Genomic DNA, 16,857 nt, shown 5'->3' on the forward strand with positions numbered 1-16,857 from the left:
CACTGGCTGTGCTCACCCATGGGGAGCTTCCTGGCTCGGAGCCACATGGGACTGGGGTCACAGCAGGATTCTGCATCCCCTTGGGGGATATTGGTGCCTGAGGCGGAGATGATACCACTGCAGGTCACATCCCCACCAGTGGCACCGGCACGCGGGGGGATGCAGGGCACAGCGTGACTCGCAGGCTGCCGGCACGCGTGCCCAGCATCTCTGTTCCTGCGCGGACAGCTGTCGGTCAGAGGGGGAACAGTTGTTATTGTCAAAATGCAAATGAATAAAATCATTATTTTGGCAGAGAATTTTTAGGGGAAGGACATGCAAATTTACCTTCCGTTCGGAGTGTACACTGGTATTAAAATACAATGTTTGAAAGCCAAAACAAAGGAACGTTTTAATTTGGGACTCATCAGATGGTTCCTTCTGCTTGGATTAGCATCAAATTCTTTGCAGCAAGTGCTATTAAATTTGACAAAACTCCAGTTTTCAAAGAAAACAAGAAAAAAGTTCTAAAAATGCCATCGATTTCCAGGGCTTGTTGCTGCTTTCATTTGCCTCCACTATTGTGAAGTAACTGGCTTGGTACTGAATACTGGACAGGCCAACAGGGACAGACTTTAGGAAAAGCGAGTAGGACATGAGGTTGGGTTTCTTTCCGAATGCTGCTTTAATCTGGCCTCTAAATAGCTCAGAAAACCCAGCCCAGGGTTGTGCTTGGAGGTGTGGGATGCCAGGAGGTCTCGTGGGACCTCAGGGCACACCTGAAGGGTGCTGCCAGCCCTCGCCATCAAGGTGGGAGCGAGTGGGCAGCAGGGTCACGGGGCTGCTGAGATGGTTGATGGAGGCTGTGCTGAAGGGATATGTTGTGTTTCTTCCCTTGGCCTTCTTTATAAACACCCTTCACCTAAACCCCACCTTTCCACAGTTCTTGGAAACAGCTGTGCTGCTTATTAATACGCCCCTGTGAGGTATTTCCATCCTTCTGCCTCTGCTTCCCTTCTCCTTTCATCCCTGGGTGTACCTGCCCACCTTGTGTCGCAGATCAGAAATAGAGACTAGCCACTGACTCGCTAATTGTAATGCAGCCTGATAATGCCAACTATAATTAGCTGTACGTATCAAAGCAGTTTTGCTGGCGGAAGTTTTTTGTGACCCCGTTATCATACTTTAGGTAGAGGATCACATCTGCTCTGCCAAGCTCCTTGCTGCAGAGACAGGTCCTGCAGAGTCCAGCGTGGTCCTTCTCAGGGAAACCAGCCCAGCGTTGTGCTAGTTGCTCTGCCAGGTTTGTGAAGAGCCAGGCCTGGGAAAGCAGCGCTCATCAACAATCTTTAAGTGCTGCTTACATCCCCCAATATTTGGTGGGTGTTGGAGACCACTGAAAGATCTGCTTCTTTCCTGAAGTCACTGTGACCGGCCAGATTGTGCCAGCGACACAGGGCTGTCCTGGGTTGTAATCATCAGGGTTTTGCAGCTCTGACCTGTCTCTCCTTTATGGCTTTAGGGCAAGAGGCAGCTTGTGCTGGTGTATGCTGTGGCGCAGGGAAGAACAGTTCAGGGTCTCTAAATATGGCATCTTGTCTTGAGCTGCAGCATCACATCCCAGGGCTGTCTCCATGCTCCCTCTTGTTGAGGCCTCTGGCCTCATCTCTACTCCTCTACTCATCTTCTATTCCTGCCACTCCTTCCCCATCTGCAGCATCCCACCATCCCTCTCTTTGGCCTTGGGAAGCCTCAGCACACTGACCAGCTGTCCTTCCCCTGCAGCAACCACCCCATTGAGTCAAAACAGGCATCACCAGCTTTACTTGGTCCCACCAGACTGGCTGGTTTAGCTTGTGGAGACCCACCCCTGGCAGGTGGGTGAGCCAGCACACTTGCAGAGCTCACCCCCTTGGCAGTGCAGAAACCTTAGGCTTCTTCTCTGCAGCATCAACCAACCTTGGCTCACCACCCAGCTCACAAACCTGGCGTGATAACACGTGGAAAAGTTTGGTTGAGTGGATTCGCCTCAATTCATGACTTGCTGAAACCGTGACTGCCCGCAGCTGCTCTGTCACGTTGTCTAATCTGTCCTGAGCTCCCCGAGGAGGTAGATGAGCGCCTGTTCCCCTGATGTGCTGTTCAACATTGTGGTGTTTGTTGGGGGAGAGATTCCCTAATATAACAGCCCACAGGCAGACCTTGGGCTGTAGCAGCATCAGATCTCACAAGCTAATCATGGTAGAGTCAGCGTGAGCAGTGGGACGCTGAAGTCCTGAGGGAAACCCAGGAACCTGGAAAAGCTGCTGATGAGTTCCTCTCCCTGCACAGAGCCAATGCCCAGCTCTCGGGGTGAGGGACCAAACCTCCCAAAGTGCTCTGTGCTGTGCTGCTGTGGGGAATGCAAGCCCAACTGAGTTCCTGTGTTGCTTCCTTGGAGAAGGCACCTTGCTGCTGTTTGGGTTGAACTGTTGTGTTCTGGCAGATCACCCAAGCTTCCAATTTCCAGCCCTGGGCAGGATTGGGAGAGTGGGGAGTGAGGCCCCAGAGGTGCAGCAGAAGGGCAGTGTCCCGTGCAGACATGGGGGTTCATCAGCAGAAGCTCTGGGTGGGCAACCTTGGTAGTCAGTGACTGTCCTTGAGCCAGGGGAACACATTGAGGGCAGGTTTTGCTCAGGGAGTCCCCAAAGCTTCCCACCCACTGCTCACCTGGAGCTAAGGTGTGACCTGGGCTTGGGAAGTCCCTGTGGGCAGTGTCCTGTGCCTGTCACCCCGTGACCCAAAACACTGATGAAAGAGCTCAGTCTATGGCTTGTGCACCCCAATCCTGGACATTGCTTATGGATTTAGGAGCCCGAGCAGGAGGAATGTGAGGAGAGAGGAGTATATGACTGACTGCAGCTCACCAGGTTCCCTGTGTTCTCACCTATAAGCCCACGGATATCAGACACTAGTGGACGAAACCACTTTCCTGAGTGGTGAGGGCAGGAGCAGGACAGCCTGGCAGTGGCGGGGTGGGGCTCACAGGGCTCCCTCCTCCAAAGCTTGTCTGGGGACCCCAGAAATTTTGGTGGGAGTCAGTTTTCAACATCACTACCTCTTCTTTCTTCCCTTCTCAGTTGTAACAGAGAGCAAATCAGGGCCATGCAGGGCAACAGGGGCTCACAGTGTCCTCTGGGGATGCCAGTGAGGTTTGGTGGCACGTTGTTGCATCAGGAGGGCCACAGAAAGCCCAAAGCCAGTGGAGATTAACCTGAAGCATTTCTATCTTCTGCCTGGTGGTCCCTCCTCAGCTGAGTCTGGTCCCCCTCATCCAAGCCTGGTCCCCCTATCTGAGCTGGGTTCCCCTTGGCTGAGCCCAGTCCCCCCATCCAAGCCCAGTTCCCCAGTCTGAGCCCGTGCAGACTCGTGGTTATGTAAAGACCCAGCGAGCACGACCGGGAGATTCTTCAGTGTTGGAATCTGAGTCACATGGGGCTGTTTTATTTCCCCCTTTGCTAATCTCGTTTCTATAGAAACAAGATTGGGAGGAAAAAAAAAAAAAAAAAAAGAAAAGAAAAAAAGAGCCAAGCACAGAGCGAGCGAGAAACCTGAGGTGATGGGTGAGGGAAGCAGAGGTGGTGGATGAGGCAGTCGGGCAGCGCGGGGATCCCAGCTGGGATGGGAGCGTGCCTGTGGTTGTGTGTGTTGAGGGCACAGGGACTCCCCCAAAGAGCCACTCTCGGATGAGCTGCTCCTCCAGCAGCGGTCGATCAGCAGAGCTCGGAGGGAAGGGAGCAGAGGCTGTGCAGGTGAGTGAGCGTTGCTCGCGCGGTTCCCGGGCATCTTTCACCGGCACAGCACGGCACACCGCAGCTGCGCCCAGCTCACCAGGGCTCCCGTCCTCGGCTGCTGCTCTGGCCACGCTGGCAGCTGGAACCGGGGCCGGTGGACACTGTGCCCGAAGCATGCCGGTGAGTGGGGTTTGCTGGAGTGGCATTCATGTTTGACGCTTGCCCAGAGGCAAGCCCCTTCTGAAACCTCTCTCTCCCAAAAGGCTGCTGCCTGCTCGCAAGGCACCTTTAGCTTCACTTATTTTTCCTCTATTTCGTTCTAACTGCACTTGTGCAAATACAATGCTCACAGGAGCCGAAACCCACAGCTGCATGGAGCTCAAAGAGCTGTGCTTGCTCCCAGCCCTGCTCTTCCCGAGGCAGTGTCCAGCTCCCTCGCAGCGGGATTTCCCTTCCCCAGCCTCCAGGCCAGGCTGTGGCCAGGATGCCCATGGGGATAAGCCCAACTCAATAGCTGTTTTTGCTATGACTGTTCCCAAAGGGAGGACCAAATGAAAATGCTGCTTGTTTGCCTGCTGCCAAGTGCCTGGGCTGCCCACAGCCACTGCACAGCTTGCCCCGGGACTTTTGCTTGCCTGTGCTAATTCCAGAGGCTGGCAGCTGCCTGCCAGGAGCTGGGTTAGTTCTGAACCGTGTTCAAGCACATGCTGGCTCTCGAGTCTCGGGCTGGGGACTGCAACAAGTGGGAGTTATTCCTGCCTGGGCTAAGATGTCTCTGTCTCTATTGGATGGATGGCTCCTGCCCGGGTGGTGACAAGGGCTTTGGCTGGGTGTGTTGATGGAGCAGGATTGTTACCGGCACTGCCTGTCCTGTGCCAGTTCTCGTAGCGGCTCTGCCTTGTGACCTCAGTCATCCTATGCCCATGGCACGGTGCAGCATGTGCCACGGTGTGCCCTGCAGCTCTGGCCGTGGCATGGCTGGGTTGTGCAGTGCCAGCAGCTGGGTGAGATGCCACATGAGCACCTGGGCTTCTGCAGGCACACACTGGCTCTGATGGCTGCAAATTGCTGAAACACACTGCTTTTTGCAGAGACAGCCTGCAATGTCCCTCCAAGGGCCATGGCAGGGGAGAGGGAGGGCCTCGGAGCTGAGGGGATGGGGATTTTGCTTGTCATCACTTTCCAGTTGTGACATGGCGTGGGGGATGCAGCAGCGAGGCATTGCAACCCCCAGCCAGATTCACGCCTGTGCACGGCTGATGAAGCTGGAGGGATGAATCGAGTCCCTGTGTATTTCTGTACTAAGTCAGCTTTGGGAAATGTCATTGCTCATCCGCCTGCCCAGCCAGCGAGGGGGTGGAGGACGGCGCTTCAGACCCTTGTCCTCACCCAAAAGGGCAGCTGAGCAGATTTTTGTGCTGGGGTGCTGTGTCCTGTGATGGCTCCGCGAGGTGGCTGAGCCACAGGCAGGATGGGGCTGGGCTGCCAGCCCACCGTGTCTCTGCTCTGCCTGTGCTCCCACGTCAGGCTGGTGTGACACGGCACGTTCGGGCAGTGCAGGTGGTGTGGAAGCTGTGCCCCACGCAGAGCCTGAGCCTTCCCCCTTGGCCAGGGTGGGCTGTGCAGGCAGTGAGAGTCCAAGTGCTGCTCTGAGCACCCTCCGCACATCCTGGTTGAACAGCTCACCAGCACACATCAGGCTGGGGACAGAACTGTCCCCATGCTCTTAGCAGCAGTGTCTGCCCCTGCCTGTTGTATGCCTGCAGCGAGGGCTGGGTGCTGTGGCTGATCCCGGAGGGGTGTTTGCAGTGCCAAGTCCTGCTGCCCCTATGTACACACGAAGTGCGTGCAGGATTTGCATCCCCATGCCCTCCAGCAGCGACGTTCCTGCCTCCCCGGCGCTGCCAGCTCTGCTCTGACGGGAGGTTTGGAGGGAAGGGCTGAGGATGGGTATTGCTGCACGAGTCTCCAGGGCCAATAACTATTTCTGGGGAAAAGATGCTGTGTTCTGACTTAACGGCTGACATGGGACTCTGAACATGTGTAATCTGGCTGACAGATGGCAAGTCATAGAGGTGTGATTTATGATACAGCACAGTAGCTGAACAACCTTCACTCGTTGTCAGGAGACGATTCTTCCCAGTGGTGCGGTTCATGTTTCAATTGATGGTTTTCCCTTTGTGTCCCCTTGGCTCCTCGGCAGTGTGCGGGGACCACCGGGAGCCTTGGCAGGTGCTGGTGTGGCTGGCTGGATCTGCCAAGCCCCGGCAGCGCCGATGCTGAGCTGCTGCAGAGATGCTGTTTCTTATCATGGGGTGGGCAGGTCACCTCAAATCCTGCCCAGGCTGGACCATGAGCACTCCCATGGAGTGAGCAGGGCTGGGGGAGTGGTGGTGGCCTTGTCACTGTCCCTTGGCTGGGGTGAAGCTGGCTCAGGGCAGCAGTGGCTCTCTGGGGCTGCTGGTTCCCCAGACTGGCACTCGTGGTGCTGTGCATGCTGGTACTGATGGGAGAAGGCACAAAAATCTTGCCCATCACTGAAGCGTACAAAAAGACAGATGCTGACAGCTGTAGGGAACCTGCCTTATTCCCATGGTCTCTCTGCCTCAGTTTCCCTGCCTCTACGTTACAATCACTAACGCTGATCCTTCTAAAGGGACAGGTATCTATTAGTGTTTGGAGAGCACTTGGAAAGTAAAAGTGTGTTCCCAGCAGTGTCCCCTTCCCCGTGTTAGAGGCTCACCGCTGCTGCCACCCATGGAACACAGATCCTAGCCACAATGCCCAGCGTGGCTGTAGGAGTGTCCTGACCCTGGGAGCTTCCCGAGCCCAGGGGACTGGGGCAACTGCAGCACGAGGAGCTCAGGGAAGTGAACCCACAAGCAGGGCCTAGTGGGGCAAGGGCAGTGGGGCAGAGCAGGCTGTGGGTGTCGGGCTGTGTTTGCCTGCATACAGCCACAGCAGAGCAGGTATGATTCATTCTCTCTTCTGCAGTACATTTTATGTAAAGCAGCACCGTATAAATAGCCAGATGATTCTGTAATGTGCTCCTGGCTTTCTAATTAGTGATGCGTCTGTTGGATCTTTTGGGTCTGGCAGAGGTGAGAGGAGGCTGGTTCATTGCTGAGCGCTGGGTGAGCTGCTGACAGCTGTCAGGGGGAGGTACTGGCCCATCAGAGCAGTCGCAGCTGTCTCCTTTAACCTGACTACTGGCAGTTGGAGGTGGTGGGTGAACCGCCTTGGCGACCAGTAGGCTGGAAGGTTGTTCTGGGGGGTGAAAGCATCACCCAGCGTCTCAAGATTCTTGGTCACCTGGCTCATAGGTGTCCTCACTTGTCCACACTGGGTCAGGCAGGTGCAGGCAGCACCTGCCCTGTGCCAGAGTGCATCACCTCTCTCCCTGTGCTGTCCCCTGTGATGCTGTCCCACAGGGGCAGTCGTGGCAAGATCACATGTCCTCGAGCACCTAGGTGGCTTCTCCAGCCCCGCCAGCACACTCTACCCCCGGGGGCTAATGCTCCTTTATTCTGAGCCCTGCTGGCACGTCACCCTGTTTTCCCCTGCCAGCTCTTCTTGGCGGATGCTGTTGGCTCTATCCAGTGGCTGCTCCTTCCCTGCCGGGGGCAGATGGATATGTCTGGGTAAACTTCCTGGGCGGTAACATTGTCCAGTGGTGTTGATCGCAAGAGGCACGTACCAGCACAACAGAGACACTTGTTTGTTGCAGAGGGCAGCTGCCGTCTTGCATCCATGCAGGTGGTTTTGGATTTCCTAGCCCCCATCCCAGCTGGGGACTGGTTTGGGAGGGGTGGCTGTGATGGTGTGGGGAGTGTGGTGGGGATGGGCTGAGCATAGCAAACAGGATAGTGTTCTCCAGGCAGTCCCCAGTTCTCGTGAGATCAACATACCCCTGCGTTCCGACAGCTGGGGATGGAGCCCTCACCCCTGCGGAGCGGCAGGAGCCTCTTCTGGAGAGGTAGAAAGCTGGGCAGTGTTAGGGCTGCCACAGCGGGATCACTCAAATGCTGTCGAGTAGATGCTATCAGAAGCCAACAGCGCTCGTTCCCACCACCCAGCCCATCCCTGGGTCAGCCCCAAGCCCTGCTTGCTCCAGGCTCCACACCATACCAGAGGCTGCTGCAGAACATCGGTGGTCAGTGCCTACAACTCCCCAAACTGGGATTTGTTCGGTACAGCCAAGCTTTGACACCAGATCAGAGGAGAGGCGAGGTGGCGGGGATGGTGTTAGTGCAGGGCTCTGCTCTATGGGCCTTCGCACGGCGCCTGGATCGCTCCTCTTCGAACATCTCTTCCTCCAAGCGGGGGAAGGCTGGGGTTTGGGTTTCTTGTTGGGTTTCTTTTAAGGCAAACCTCATCCTTTACATCAAAGTAGTATTTCTTCTCAAGAATGTAAAGAATGACCCTGGAAGGTCTGAGCAGCTTTTTCCCGGCGGTGATCGGAGAGACGAGAGCCTTCTCCAGAAAGCTGTCTCCACCCTGTCCCCAGCAACAGCAATTCATAAGCTGAAAAATAAATCAATAACCAGAGTTAATGAATTGAAGATGTCTATGTTTAAAATGTATCAGGAAAAAAACTGTTAGCTGGTCGTGGTTGGCTTAATTATTGTGGGGAAAGGCAGGGAGCTCTCATTTCTGAGAAATACCTTCTTTTTTTCTTTCTTTTTTTGGAGGTATTTTGTTTGGTCGAAGCCAGTCAGGGCTTGAGAGGAGAGGAGGATTGGCTTTAGCAAAGTGTGTAGGTTCAAAGTCTGCCCCAGGTCTGTCCTTCATCCCCTGGGACTTGTGTCAAATTGCTCCTGTCCCCTTCCCTGCCCAGCCTGGGGCCAGCTGAGCCATGGCAGTGTGTCATGCCAGCGCAGGACCGAAGGAGGAGAGGCAGCAGCCGTGCCGGTGTGCATGGCAGGGCTGGCAGATGGCAACCTGTGCCACCAGCCTGGTCGTGTGCCCAAGTTGGGGTGTCCCAGCTCCCCACGCTGATCCTCCCTTGCTCCCACTTCTGCTCCCGGTGAACTGGCAGCAGGGACGGGTTGTGGAGCCATTTTCGGCTGCAAGCCAGGCGCACCAGCCCTCGGCACAGCTGGCACTGGGATCTCTGTGTACTGCAGGCTCAGAGACAGCGTGTTGTGCTTTGGGACAGTGGTGATCTTCTGTGGGGCGCTGGGGTGGAGGGGATGTGCAGCATGGCCCCAGAGCCTGGGGATTCTCCTCTCCCTGGTCTCAGGAACTGCGGGTCACACTTGGTCATCCCACCTGGTGGGAAGGGGCATTGTCAGTGCAGATTGTCAGTTGCAGCTGAACCTGTTTGCTCGCAGGCATTTCTGCTTCCTTCTCCAAAACATCTCTGACATGGGCTGATTTCCATGTCAGCCCTCAGCAGGAAAGCTGTCTTGGTGTTTGAGAGCCCCAGCTGGGACCCCGCAGGAGCTTTGGGGCTCCTCTGAAGGAGTGTGTGGCCGTGGCAGAGGTCTGCTTTGCTGCTCTCTACCAATGCTTCCCTGGCTGCCTGGCCCCTCTTGGGCAAGCACTTGCAAGAAGCAGAAGCAGCTGGCATTTCTCCAGCATTGGCTGTCACCGGTTTGCATTTGAGCAGGAGCATACGGGCTAGGGAGGTGATTTTGCTGCAGAAGGGAGTGGGACCCAGTGCTAACTCAGCCTGCCAGGCTCACAGCTTCGGTTTTGCCAACAGCAGACTAGGGACCTGTGCTGGTCCTGGCTTCATGAAGCGATGCTAAACCTGCTGCTGCTCCACCTCTTTCCCCCAAGCCTGGCGCCGCCTCATCCCAGTGCTGCTCACCCTCCGGGAGCCCCTTGCTTCAGGTCCGAGCATCACCTGGCTTTGTGCCGTGGACCTGCTGCTGGGAGCCAGAGTGCTTCAGTGACATTAATGCCTTTCCTCTCCCCTTCCCCAGGTCGGAAAGCAGCCTCTCTAGGTTTGCCCACCGCTTGTCAGTTAAGCAGAAGCAGGAGAAGAGAAGGAAAGCTGAGTATGCCTCAGCCGAGCTGTCTGCCTTCCGGCCCAGGTCTCTGAGCGTTGAATGGTAAGAGCTGCAGGACAGGGCTGGGGGAAAGGAGCTGCTGCCTCTCCAGTCCCCCTCCTGTCCCCTGTCCCCACTGCTGCCACTCTCTGTCCCTGTCCAAGCAATGTCCTATGGGACAACACCCCTTCAACCCCCTCCATCTGCTGCAGAAGTATTGAGCCAAAACATCCCCCTTCGCCCCAGTGCAGGGAGCAGTGAGGAGCCCCAGGTGGCTGCTTCCTTGAAGGGCTGAAGAAGACCCCATGAACTGAGCCATGGGGGTCTTTGGGGGCTCATTGTGGGATGGAGACATGTCTGTTGGGCTGCGGCATGTGAGTGCACGACCTGCAGGAGACCCTGCTGCCGGCTGCTCCTCTCTGCTCTCCCTCTCCCTTTCTCTCTCCTCCTCCTCCATGTTCCGTATGGGAGGTGCCAGAAGATGCATCCTGCAGCCCCTCGCTGCCCAACGCACCTCTGTTGGACAAACCGGGGCCAAGAGCAGTAGCAGGACAGCCACAGCTGGCATGGGGGCACCAAGAGCTGCAGAGGCTCCCCCCTGGCACCATGAGCAGTGTGGGGGTACAGAGCTGCCCCAGCATGAGCCCCGTTTGCCCGGCCCGGAGGGATGCAGCGCTTCCTTCCCCGCTGCTGAGGCGCCTGCGGGGCCCCTCCTGCCGAGCGCAGGTCTCCAACTGCAATCTCTGTTCGAGCAGGGAGTAATTTATCCTGGGTTTCTAAGCTCTGATGCAACAGCCTTGGAAGCAGATCACAGTCAAACATCCCAGTGTTAGAAGTGACCTGCTAAGGATATTTAAAAGAACTGGAAATTGCATTGCTTTCTGCTTCCTTAGATGGATAAAGGAGGGGAAAACTTCTTTTTCTTTTTTAAGAAAAAAAAAAAGAAATGCTTAGAAATTGCAAGAATGTCGAGTTTGGTTTTCGTTTTCCTTGCTTTTTTTGGAGATCTTTCTGGCATTTATTGTATGTTCTGACACTTGAGTGTGAGGCTGTGGAGTCCTCCTCAAAGGCTTCCTCTCTCTGTGAGGTTAGTTAGGCATCAAAGCTAACTAGGTATTAATGAGGCCAGACAAAGAATTTAAGCTATTTGGTGGCAGATCGCTTTCTTCTCCAGTTGCACAACTTTGTTCCCTTTGCTCAAAAGATGTCATTGGGAAAGCTGTTCTGCAATCACTATGAATCTTCCAAACAGACAAATATGTGAATTTGTAATATACCAAATAGGAAAAGAAGCAAATAAGTCATTAAAAGTGATCAGAGTTTCTCTTTATTCATAATAAAGAAGCAAGAGAAGTCAGTAAATCTCTTTTCTCTCTTTAAATGTCTCTTTGAAGCCCCCGGATCCTATTCTAGCCCCGCTGTGTCAAGGTATGTTTGTGATACATTTTCACTCACTCTGTAGCGTTTTCCGGGGGGAAACCATCTGCCTTGTATGAGTTTGCAAAACACCAGGGGCAGCAGCGACACCACAGCAGTGGTAGGTGATGCTATTGTATGGGGTTTTTGTAAGCCAGCTTGGAAATGAGCTCTTGGAGAGGAGGAATCACCTCTGCTTTCGGTTTGCCACATGCCGTCGCGTTGGAGATCAAGGCTGGAAAGCGTGAGGTGCGAAAGGACCTGGTGTCACCTCTGCTGCAGGGACATGGCCACAGCTGGTCTGGCTGGGAGGAGGATGACCGCCCTGTGGTCCTGGGTTTTATCAGTGCCTGGAGACATCTTGAGCTGGATCAGACGTCCGACCTGACACCCAGGCTTGGGTGGACTGGGGTGCTGGGACTTGGGTGCTGGGGCTTGGTGGCACTCAGCAGCAGGACACAGCAGAAGGGTGACGCACGGGGGTTGTAGTGACAAGGAGCTGGGCAGGCAGCAGTGGGGTGAGGACCCTGCTCGCCACCTGCTCCCCCATCTTGATTTGCCTGTTAATCCTCTCCCTGGTGCTGCGGTTAGGAGGACGACCCAGGAGCTATGCTGGCTGTGGTGTTGCAGTGCAGGAATGTTACTGGTTTGACGTGCATACAGCCCAGTTTCCAAAGGGTGGCGGGGCCACCTGCACACCCAGCACGGAGCGCTGCGTCCCCGCAGGACAGACACGCTGCTGGCAGATTTTCACACGTGCCGGTGGTTCGTGTGCCTGGTCCACACGTGCACGCTTGCCCTCGGGGAGGCACTCGGCAGCTTTTCCCATGCAAGCACCAGCCTCCTCTGCAGCCGCATCCTGCAAAGGGGACATCTGGTCTTTTCCCTGGTGTGAAACATTAGTTCTCTCCTTACCTGATACATCTTCATGGATCGGTGGTCAGCATGGCAGGATCATCATCCTCAGTTAGTTACTCCAAACCGCTGTGCTGCACACAGGGGAAGGGCCTTCGGAGCTATGGGTGTCACTGTGCCTGCTCGCCCCACGCCTTGCACCTGAGCTCCTGGGCAGCAGGCAAGGGAAGCATGGCTCATGCCTTTGCAAATACACAGAAGCCTCGTTTGGCTTCCAGAGCAAATATCTGCATGCATCAAATCCATATGTATTTATAAGCTTAACCCAAGGTCAACGATGTGTTGTTTTACCTGCCTCTGTGCAAAGGGTGAACACACAGTGTATGATAGGGAGTTCAGCTGATCCCATGTGGGTAGGAGGGGGATGCAATAGCAATGGACTGTGTTTTCCTAAATCAGGAGCTTCTGGGAATCCTGCCCATCTGAATCCCAAGGCCTGGAGGCAAGGAACAGCTTGTGGACCTGCCGTTACCTGTTGCCAAGGAGGAGGCAGAGATTATAAGCACAAAATCATCAGTGCCCATTGCTTTGAAAAGCTGGGTGTCAGCCTGGTGGAGGGATTAATGTTTTCTCCCTGAAATTCCTGCAAAAACACCATGAGTGTCTCTGCCATAGCAAAAGCATCCTTACATCTCATCCCCACGCAGGGCAAGCTGAGCCAGTTTTTCATCATTCTCAGGTGCTCGAGTGGGACTGGATGGAACTGGGGTAACCAAGAAGGAGATGTACAGTGTCACAGTGTCTGCCTAACACTGTGTCCCCTGTGCTGAGCACTGCCAGGTAGGCTGGGAACAACAGACCACTTCATGTCCCCTTGGCCTTGCTCCCTGTCCCTGAGGACACCTCGAAGCCCTGTGGGGCAGAGTCCCTGGGCGACGGCAGCTCTCTGGGACACAAGATGCAGTTATTTGCTGCCACAATAAATAAGGTGCTGAATGTCCCACGCTGCCTACCCAAAAGCTCAGGGATGCTCCTGTCACAGGTCTTGCAGTCCCTGCATCTGCCAGAGCACATCTCCCCTGCTCGCCGGGTGGGATGTGCTCATGTGTTGCATTTCTCCCTGGGCACAAGGCAGGCTTTATCTGCACAGCACGTGTTTATGTGCTGCACCAGGCGAACGGAGCACGGTGCTGCTCCTGAGTGCAGCCGTCAGTGAGCGAAGCCTCATTAGTTCCACTTATTAAAAAAAAATGGCTGGGGGGGAAGGGAGAGAAGGCAGGGAAAAAGTGAAGTATTGAGAAAACACTTCTTTCATTCATATGTTGTTTACTGAAATAAATACTTCATTATTAGGCTTTTTTTAGGCTATTTTTTTAAAAAGTCAGTGCTACAAAGTCCCCAGTGTTAGGGCCCGTGAATGTGCCGTATCACCTCAGCGCAGTGCCCCCGCGAGCCGGGGTGTTGCTGCCAGGAGGTGCCCAGAGCGAAGCACCATGGGGAGTGGGGCAGCACGAGACTTTCCCAAGCTTGAGGGAGAAACCTGGGGGCTGCTCCTGTCTGGCTTTATTTAGGTTTGCTGATTCCCTTTCTTGTCCTCTTTACTGGACGGTGCAGGCTTGTGGGGCACCAAGGGAGCTTGAGCTGCAAATAAAGGGCAGAAACTGGCAGCTGAGGCAAGGAAGCATTTTGGGTCCAATTGATTAAAACTCTGCTTTCTGCTGCTCTGTGATACTAATCTAGCTCCAAAGCCTAAGCACAAAGGTGTGCAAAGACAAAAGCACTCTTTATTTGAAGCTCACCACCTTCTGCCGTTGGAGTGAAGAAGTTGAAAGCTGATGGCTCTTGCAGAGACCTCTCACTGTCCCTACAGCAACTGCAAAACACTGGTAATCCCTTTTCTCCCCCCTTAGGGTGAATCAAGGCAAAGAGAGCTTTCTCTCGTCTTATGCGTGTCACCTGAGAAATGATTCACATTTATCTTTCCTCTTAATCGAATCTTAACCCAATAAAAGGTCTGCAATCTGCTGGTTTACACTTGCCTGCGTGGAACCTGGGAGCTTGTGTGTCCCTCTCGCATCCTTCCAGCTCTGGTGCTCATCAGGAGTTCCACCCTGGCAGGTTTGTCCTCCTGATATCCATGTGTTTCTTCCCTTCCCTTCCCTTTCCTTTTCTGCTTATTGGTCTGGTTTTCTTCTATTTGTTCCTCTGCTTCTCTTCCCCCACACTCCTTTTCCCATACTCACCTCTTGTTGCCCACCTTGATTTTCCTCTGTATTTTCTTCTTGGTTGTTTGCTTCTACTTGCTGCCTTTTCTATTTGGGCCCCTCGAGTTTTTCATGTCAGGCAGCTTTCCTGCAATCCATGGTCGAAATAGTCTATTCCCATGGTGGCCCAGGAAGAATGCAGTGCATTCCTCGCTTTCCCCATCCCCTTATCTCGGTTCTGCTCCTTGGCTGCCCACCATGAGCTGTTAAAGCAACACTGGCAGGAGCATGTCCTCTGGTGGTTAGACACATGGGGACGGAGCCAGCCGGCTCGGGTTCAGTCCTGCCTGTGTCTTGTTTTGCTGCCTGACCCCTGGCACGTTGCTGAATCTCAGCTCCTCACTTCCCCACTGCCGAGGAGGAGGATGCGCAGGGACCTGCCTGCCTGAGTGCAGACCATGCCCGCCTGGATGGGAAGGTGTGGAGTGGTTTTCCCAACATGTCCCAACACTGGGGCTGGGTGTATGGGCTGGCAGGCATCCCTCTGTGATGGGACCGTGGTGCCATGGGGCAGGAACTGTGCTGGCACCATCGGGCTGGCAGAAGTGACACATGTGACTGCTGCTGCACTCTGTATGTGTTTTGGGTTTGGTTATAAAGCAAAAGGTTTTTAATGGAAGTGCGTTTATGAAAGTTATTTAAACATTTATAATGCAATAATATTTCCCCTTTGAGTTTAGATGGTCTTGTGTGGTGTGGAAATTCTCCTTAAATTGCTGTGCCAGGGCATGAAATCCATGCCATGGAGGTGCCTGGCATTGCTCGGCCTCCTTCCATAGCTGTTCTTGGCTGACATGGGCAGGCGGCGTGGGTGACCTGTCCCCATCGGCAGGCTCCTCGCCTTCTGGCACCCGAGTGTCGCGGTCCCAGGGCTGCAGAGCCCGTGGGAGGTGCTGAGTTGCCGGCTGATCCGTCCGTCTGTTCCCCAGCCAGTGCACTGGAGGGGCTGCTACTGCAAAGTTCGAGGAGCGCCTGGTGCTGTTCCCATCGCAGTAATCTGTGGCCGTGCAGGACTCTTTGCTTGATCGTCGTCTGTTTGCTGGGGAAAGCCAGCACAAAGTGAATTGTCAGCAGTGTTTTGGGAAGTGGAAAGGAGCAGCACTACAAAGACAGAGTGCTCAGCTGCTCTGGGTTTCACAGCCCTACTCAAGCTGTCTTACTCCTACCTTAATCCGAGTATTGGAGCCCCTTCTCTTCCCAGCCAAGGAAGCTCTTAGTCTGAGTGAGGAAAAAAAAATAAGGGAAAAACAGACCCTGAGCTTTCCAGTGAAGGTGAATAGTGCCAGAGCCTTGGAGGGGTGTGGGCATCGAGGAGCCAAGAGATGCTCTGGGCAGGCTGAGATGTGGGCACCACATCTGCATGGGCTGTGGTGTGGGGCAGCCAGCCCTGCTGAGAGCATCGCCTCCCCCATCCCACTGGTCCTGGACATCCATCCAGGGTGAAACGCAGCCACCCCCAGCTCGGCTGTGCTGAGCGCAGGTCCTGGACAGGCCGGCACAGTGTTGAAACGAAATGCGAGGCGCTTTGTCTCGACTGGGAGCGCTTTAAGCCCTCGCTCGGGAACAATGGCCAAGCTATGGGGTCATTTGTTCTGGTATTTCAGCAGCTCCTCATGATTTATGGGATGTTTTGTTCTGCTGCTTGTCTTAGCTTCCCCCTTTCCACCCTCCCCGTCTCCATCCCTTCTCCATTTCAGCTCCTCCTCCCCCCGCTCCCAATTCCCCTAATAGCTGTGGAGCCTCTCTGCCTTATGAAGTCATGGTATCTGTGACTTATTGAATTAGCCGGATGGGAGCTGGATGTCCACACCGCGCCGTGCTCTGCCGGGTCACCCGGGGAGCCCGCCCACAACAGGACCCCGTGCCCAAGGGCTCTGGGCAGCCCAAGGTTCCCCCTGGGGTGGCAGATTGACGTTGCCATTGGCGATCGCTAGAAAGTCGATTTATGGGCAGTAAATGTGGTCGAGAGGAGTTGGAGTCCCAGCGAACAAGGGCGGCCTTGTCTGTGGAGACTCCCCTGTACTGAGGCCAGTGGCGGGGTTTGGCTGCTCCTGGTCACCTCTGCATCTCTGCATGGGCAAGGTGGACACCGGTTAGGGAACCCTAAAGCTTTTGGTGTTGAACGTGGTTTGAGAGCCCAGCTTTGTCCCTGGCATTCACAGTTGGTGCCTCTGGGTTCCTGGGAGGAGCAGGAGTTTGCCCTTCCCCAGACCTGGTGGGACAGAGATTCACCAGGGACTGTGAGGAACTCACTCATGGGGATGAGTAGGAAGGAGCCATCAAAATATCTCCCTGAGAGTTGGGTTTGCCTTTAGGAAAGCATTTGAAAGGAATGATTTATTTGCGGAAAATCACCTATTACCCTCATCACCTATGAGTCATCTGCAAACAGACAGGCTAACGGGTAGCTGCTGCTCACGGTGACACAGATGCTCCTGCTGCAGCCAGTCCTCAGCCCCAAGAGGGCTTTGCAGTGGCGGAGGAGTCACACTCCATGGTTCATGCAGCTCTGCTCCTGCCACCCCGTGCTGCCGGCACAGAGCTGGGAGCACCCAGCCAGCAGGGGTGGGTGGG

At 54.8% G+C, this 16,857-nt stretch overlaps 1 protein-coding gene across 13 annotated transcripts in view; it reads left to right on the top strand.

Moving 5' to 3' along the window:
• LOC136108889 (ankyrin repeat and fibronectin type-III domain-containing protein 1-like) overlaps positions 1–16,857 on the top strand; it is a 223,922-nt gene that overhangs the window by 176,247 nt on the left and 30,818 nt on the right. For 9 of the 13 annotated variants that reach the window (XM_071815076.1, XM_071815075.1, XM_071815078.1 and 6 more), the window contains one exon: positions 9,683–9,811. The exons of 2 other annotated variants lie outside the window; for them this stretch is intronic. In XM_071815076.1, the coding sequence (XP_071671177.1) occupies positions 9,683–9,811 (129 nt within the window). Of the gene's footprint in view, positions 1–3,524; positions 3,771–9,682; positions 9,812–16,857 lie in introns of those variants that run through there. 2 more of the 13 variants (XM_065851095.2, XM_065851096.2) reach the window with 2 other exon arrangements.

The sequence above is a fragment of the Patagioenas fasciata genome, chromosome 15 (genome assembly GCF_037038585.1).
Source record: "Patagioenas fasciata isolate bPatFas1 chromosome 15, bPatFas1.hap1, whole genome shotgun sequence".
Lineage (NCBI taxonomy): Eukaryota > Metazoa > Chordata > Aves > Columbiformes > Columbidae > Patagioenas > Patagioenas fasciata.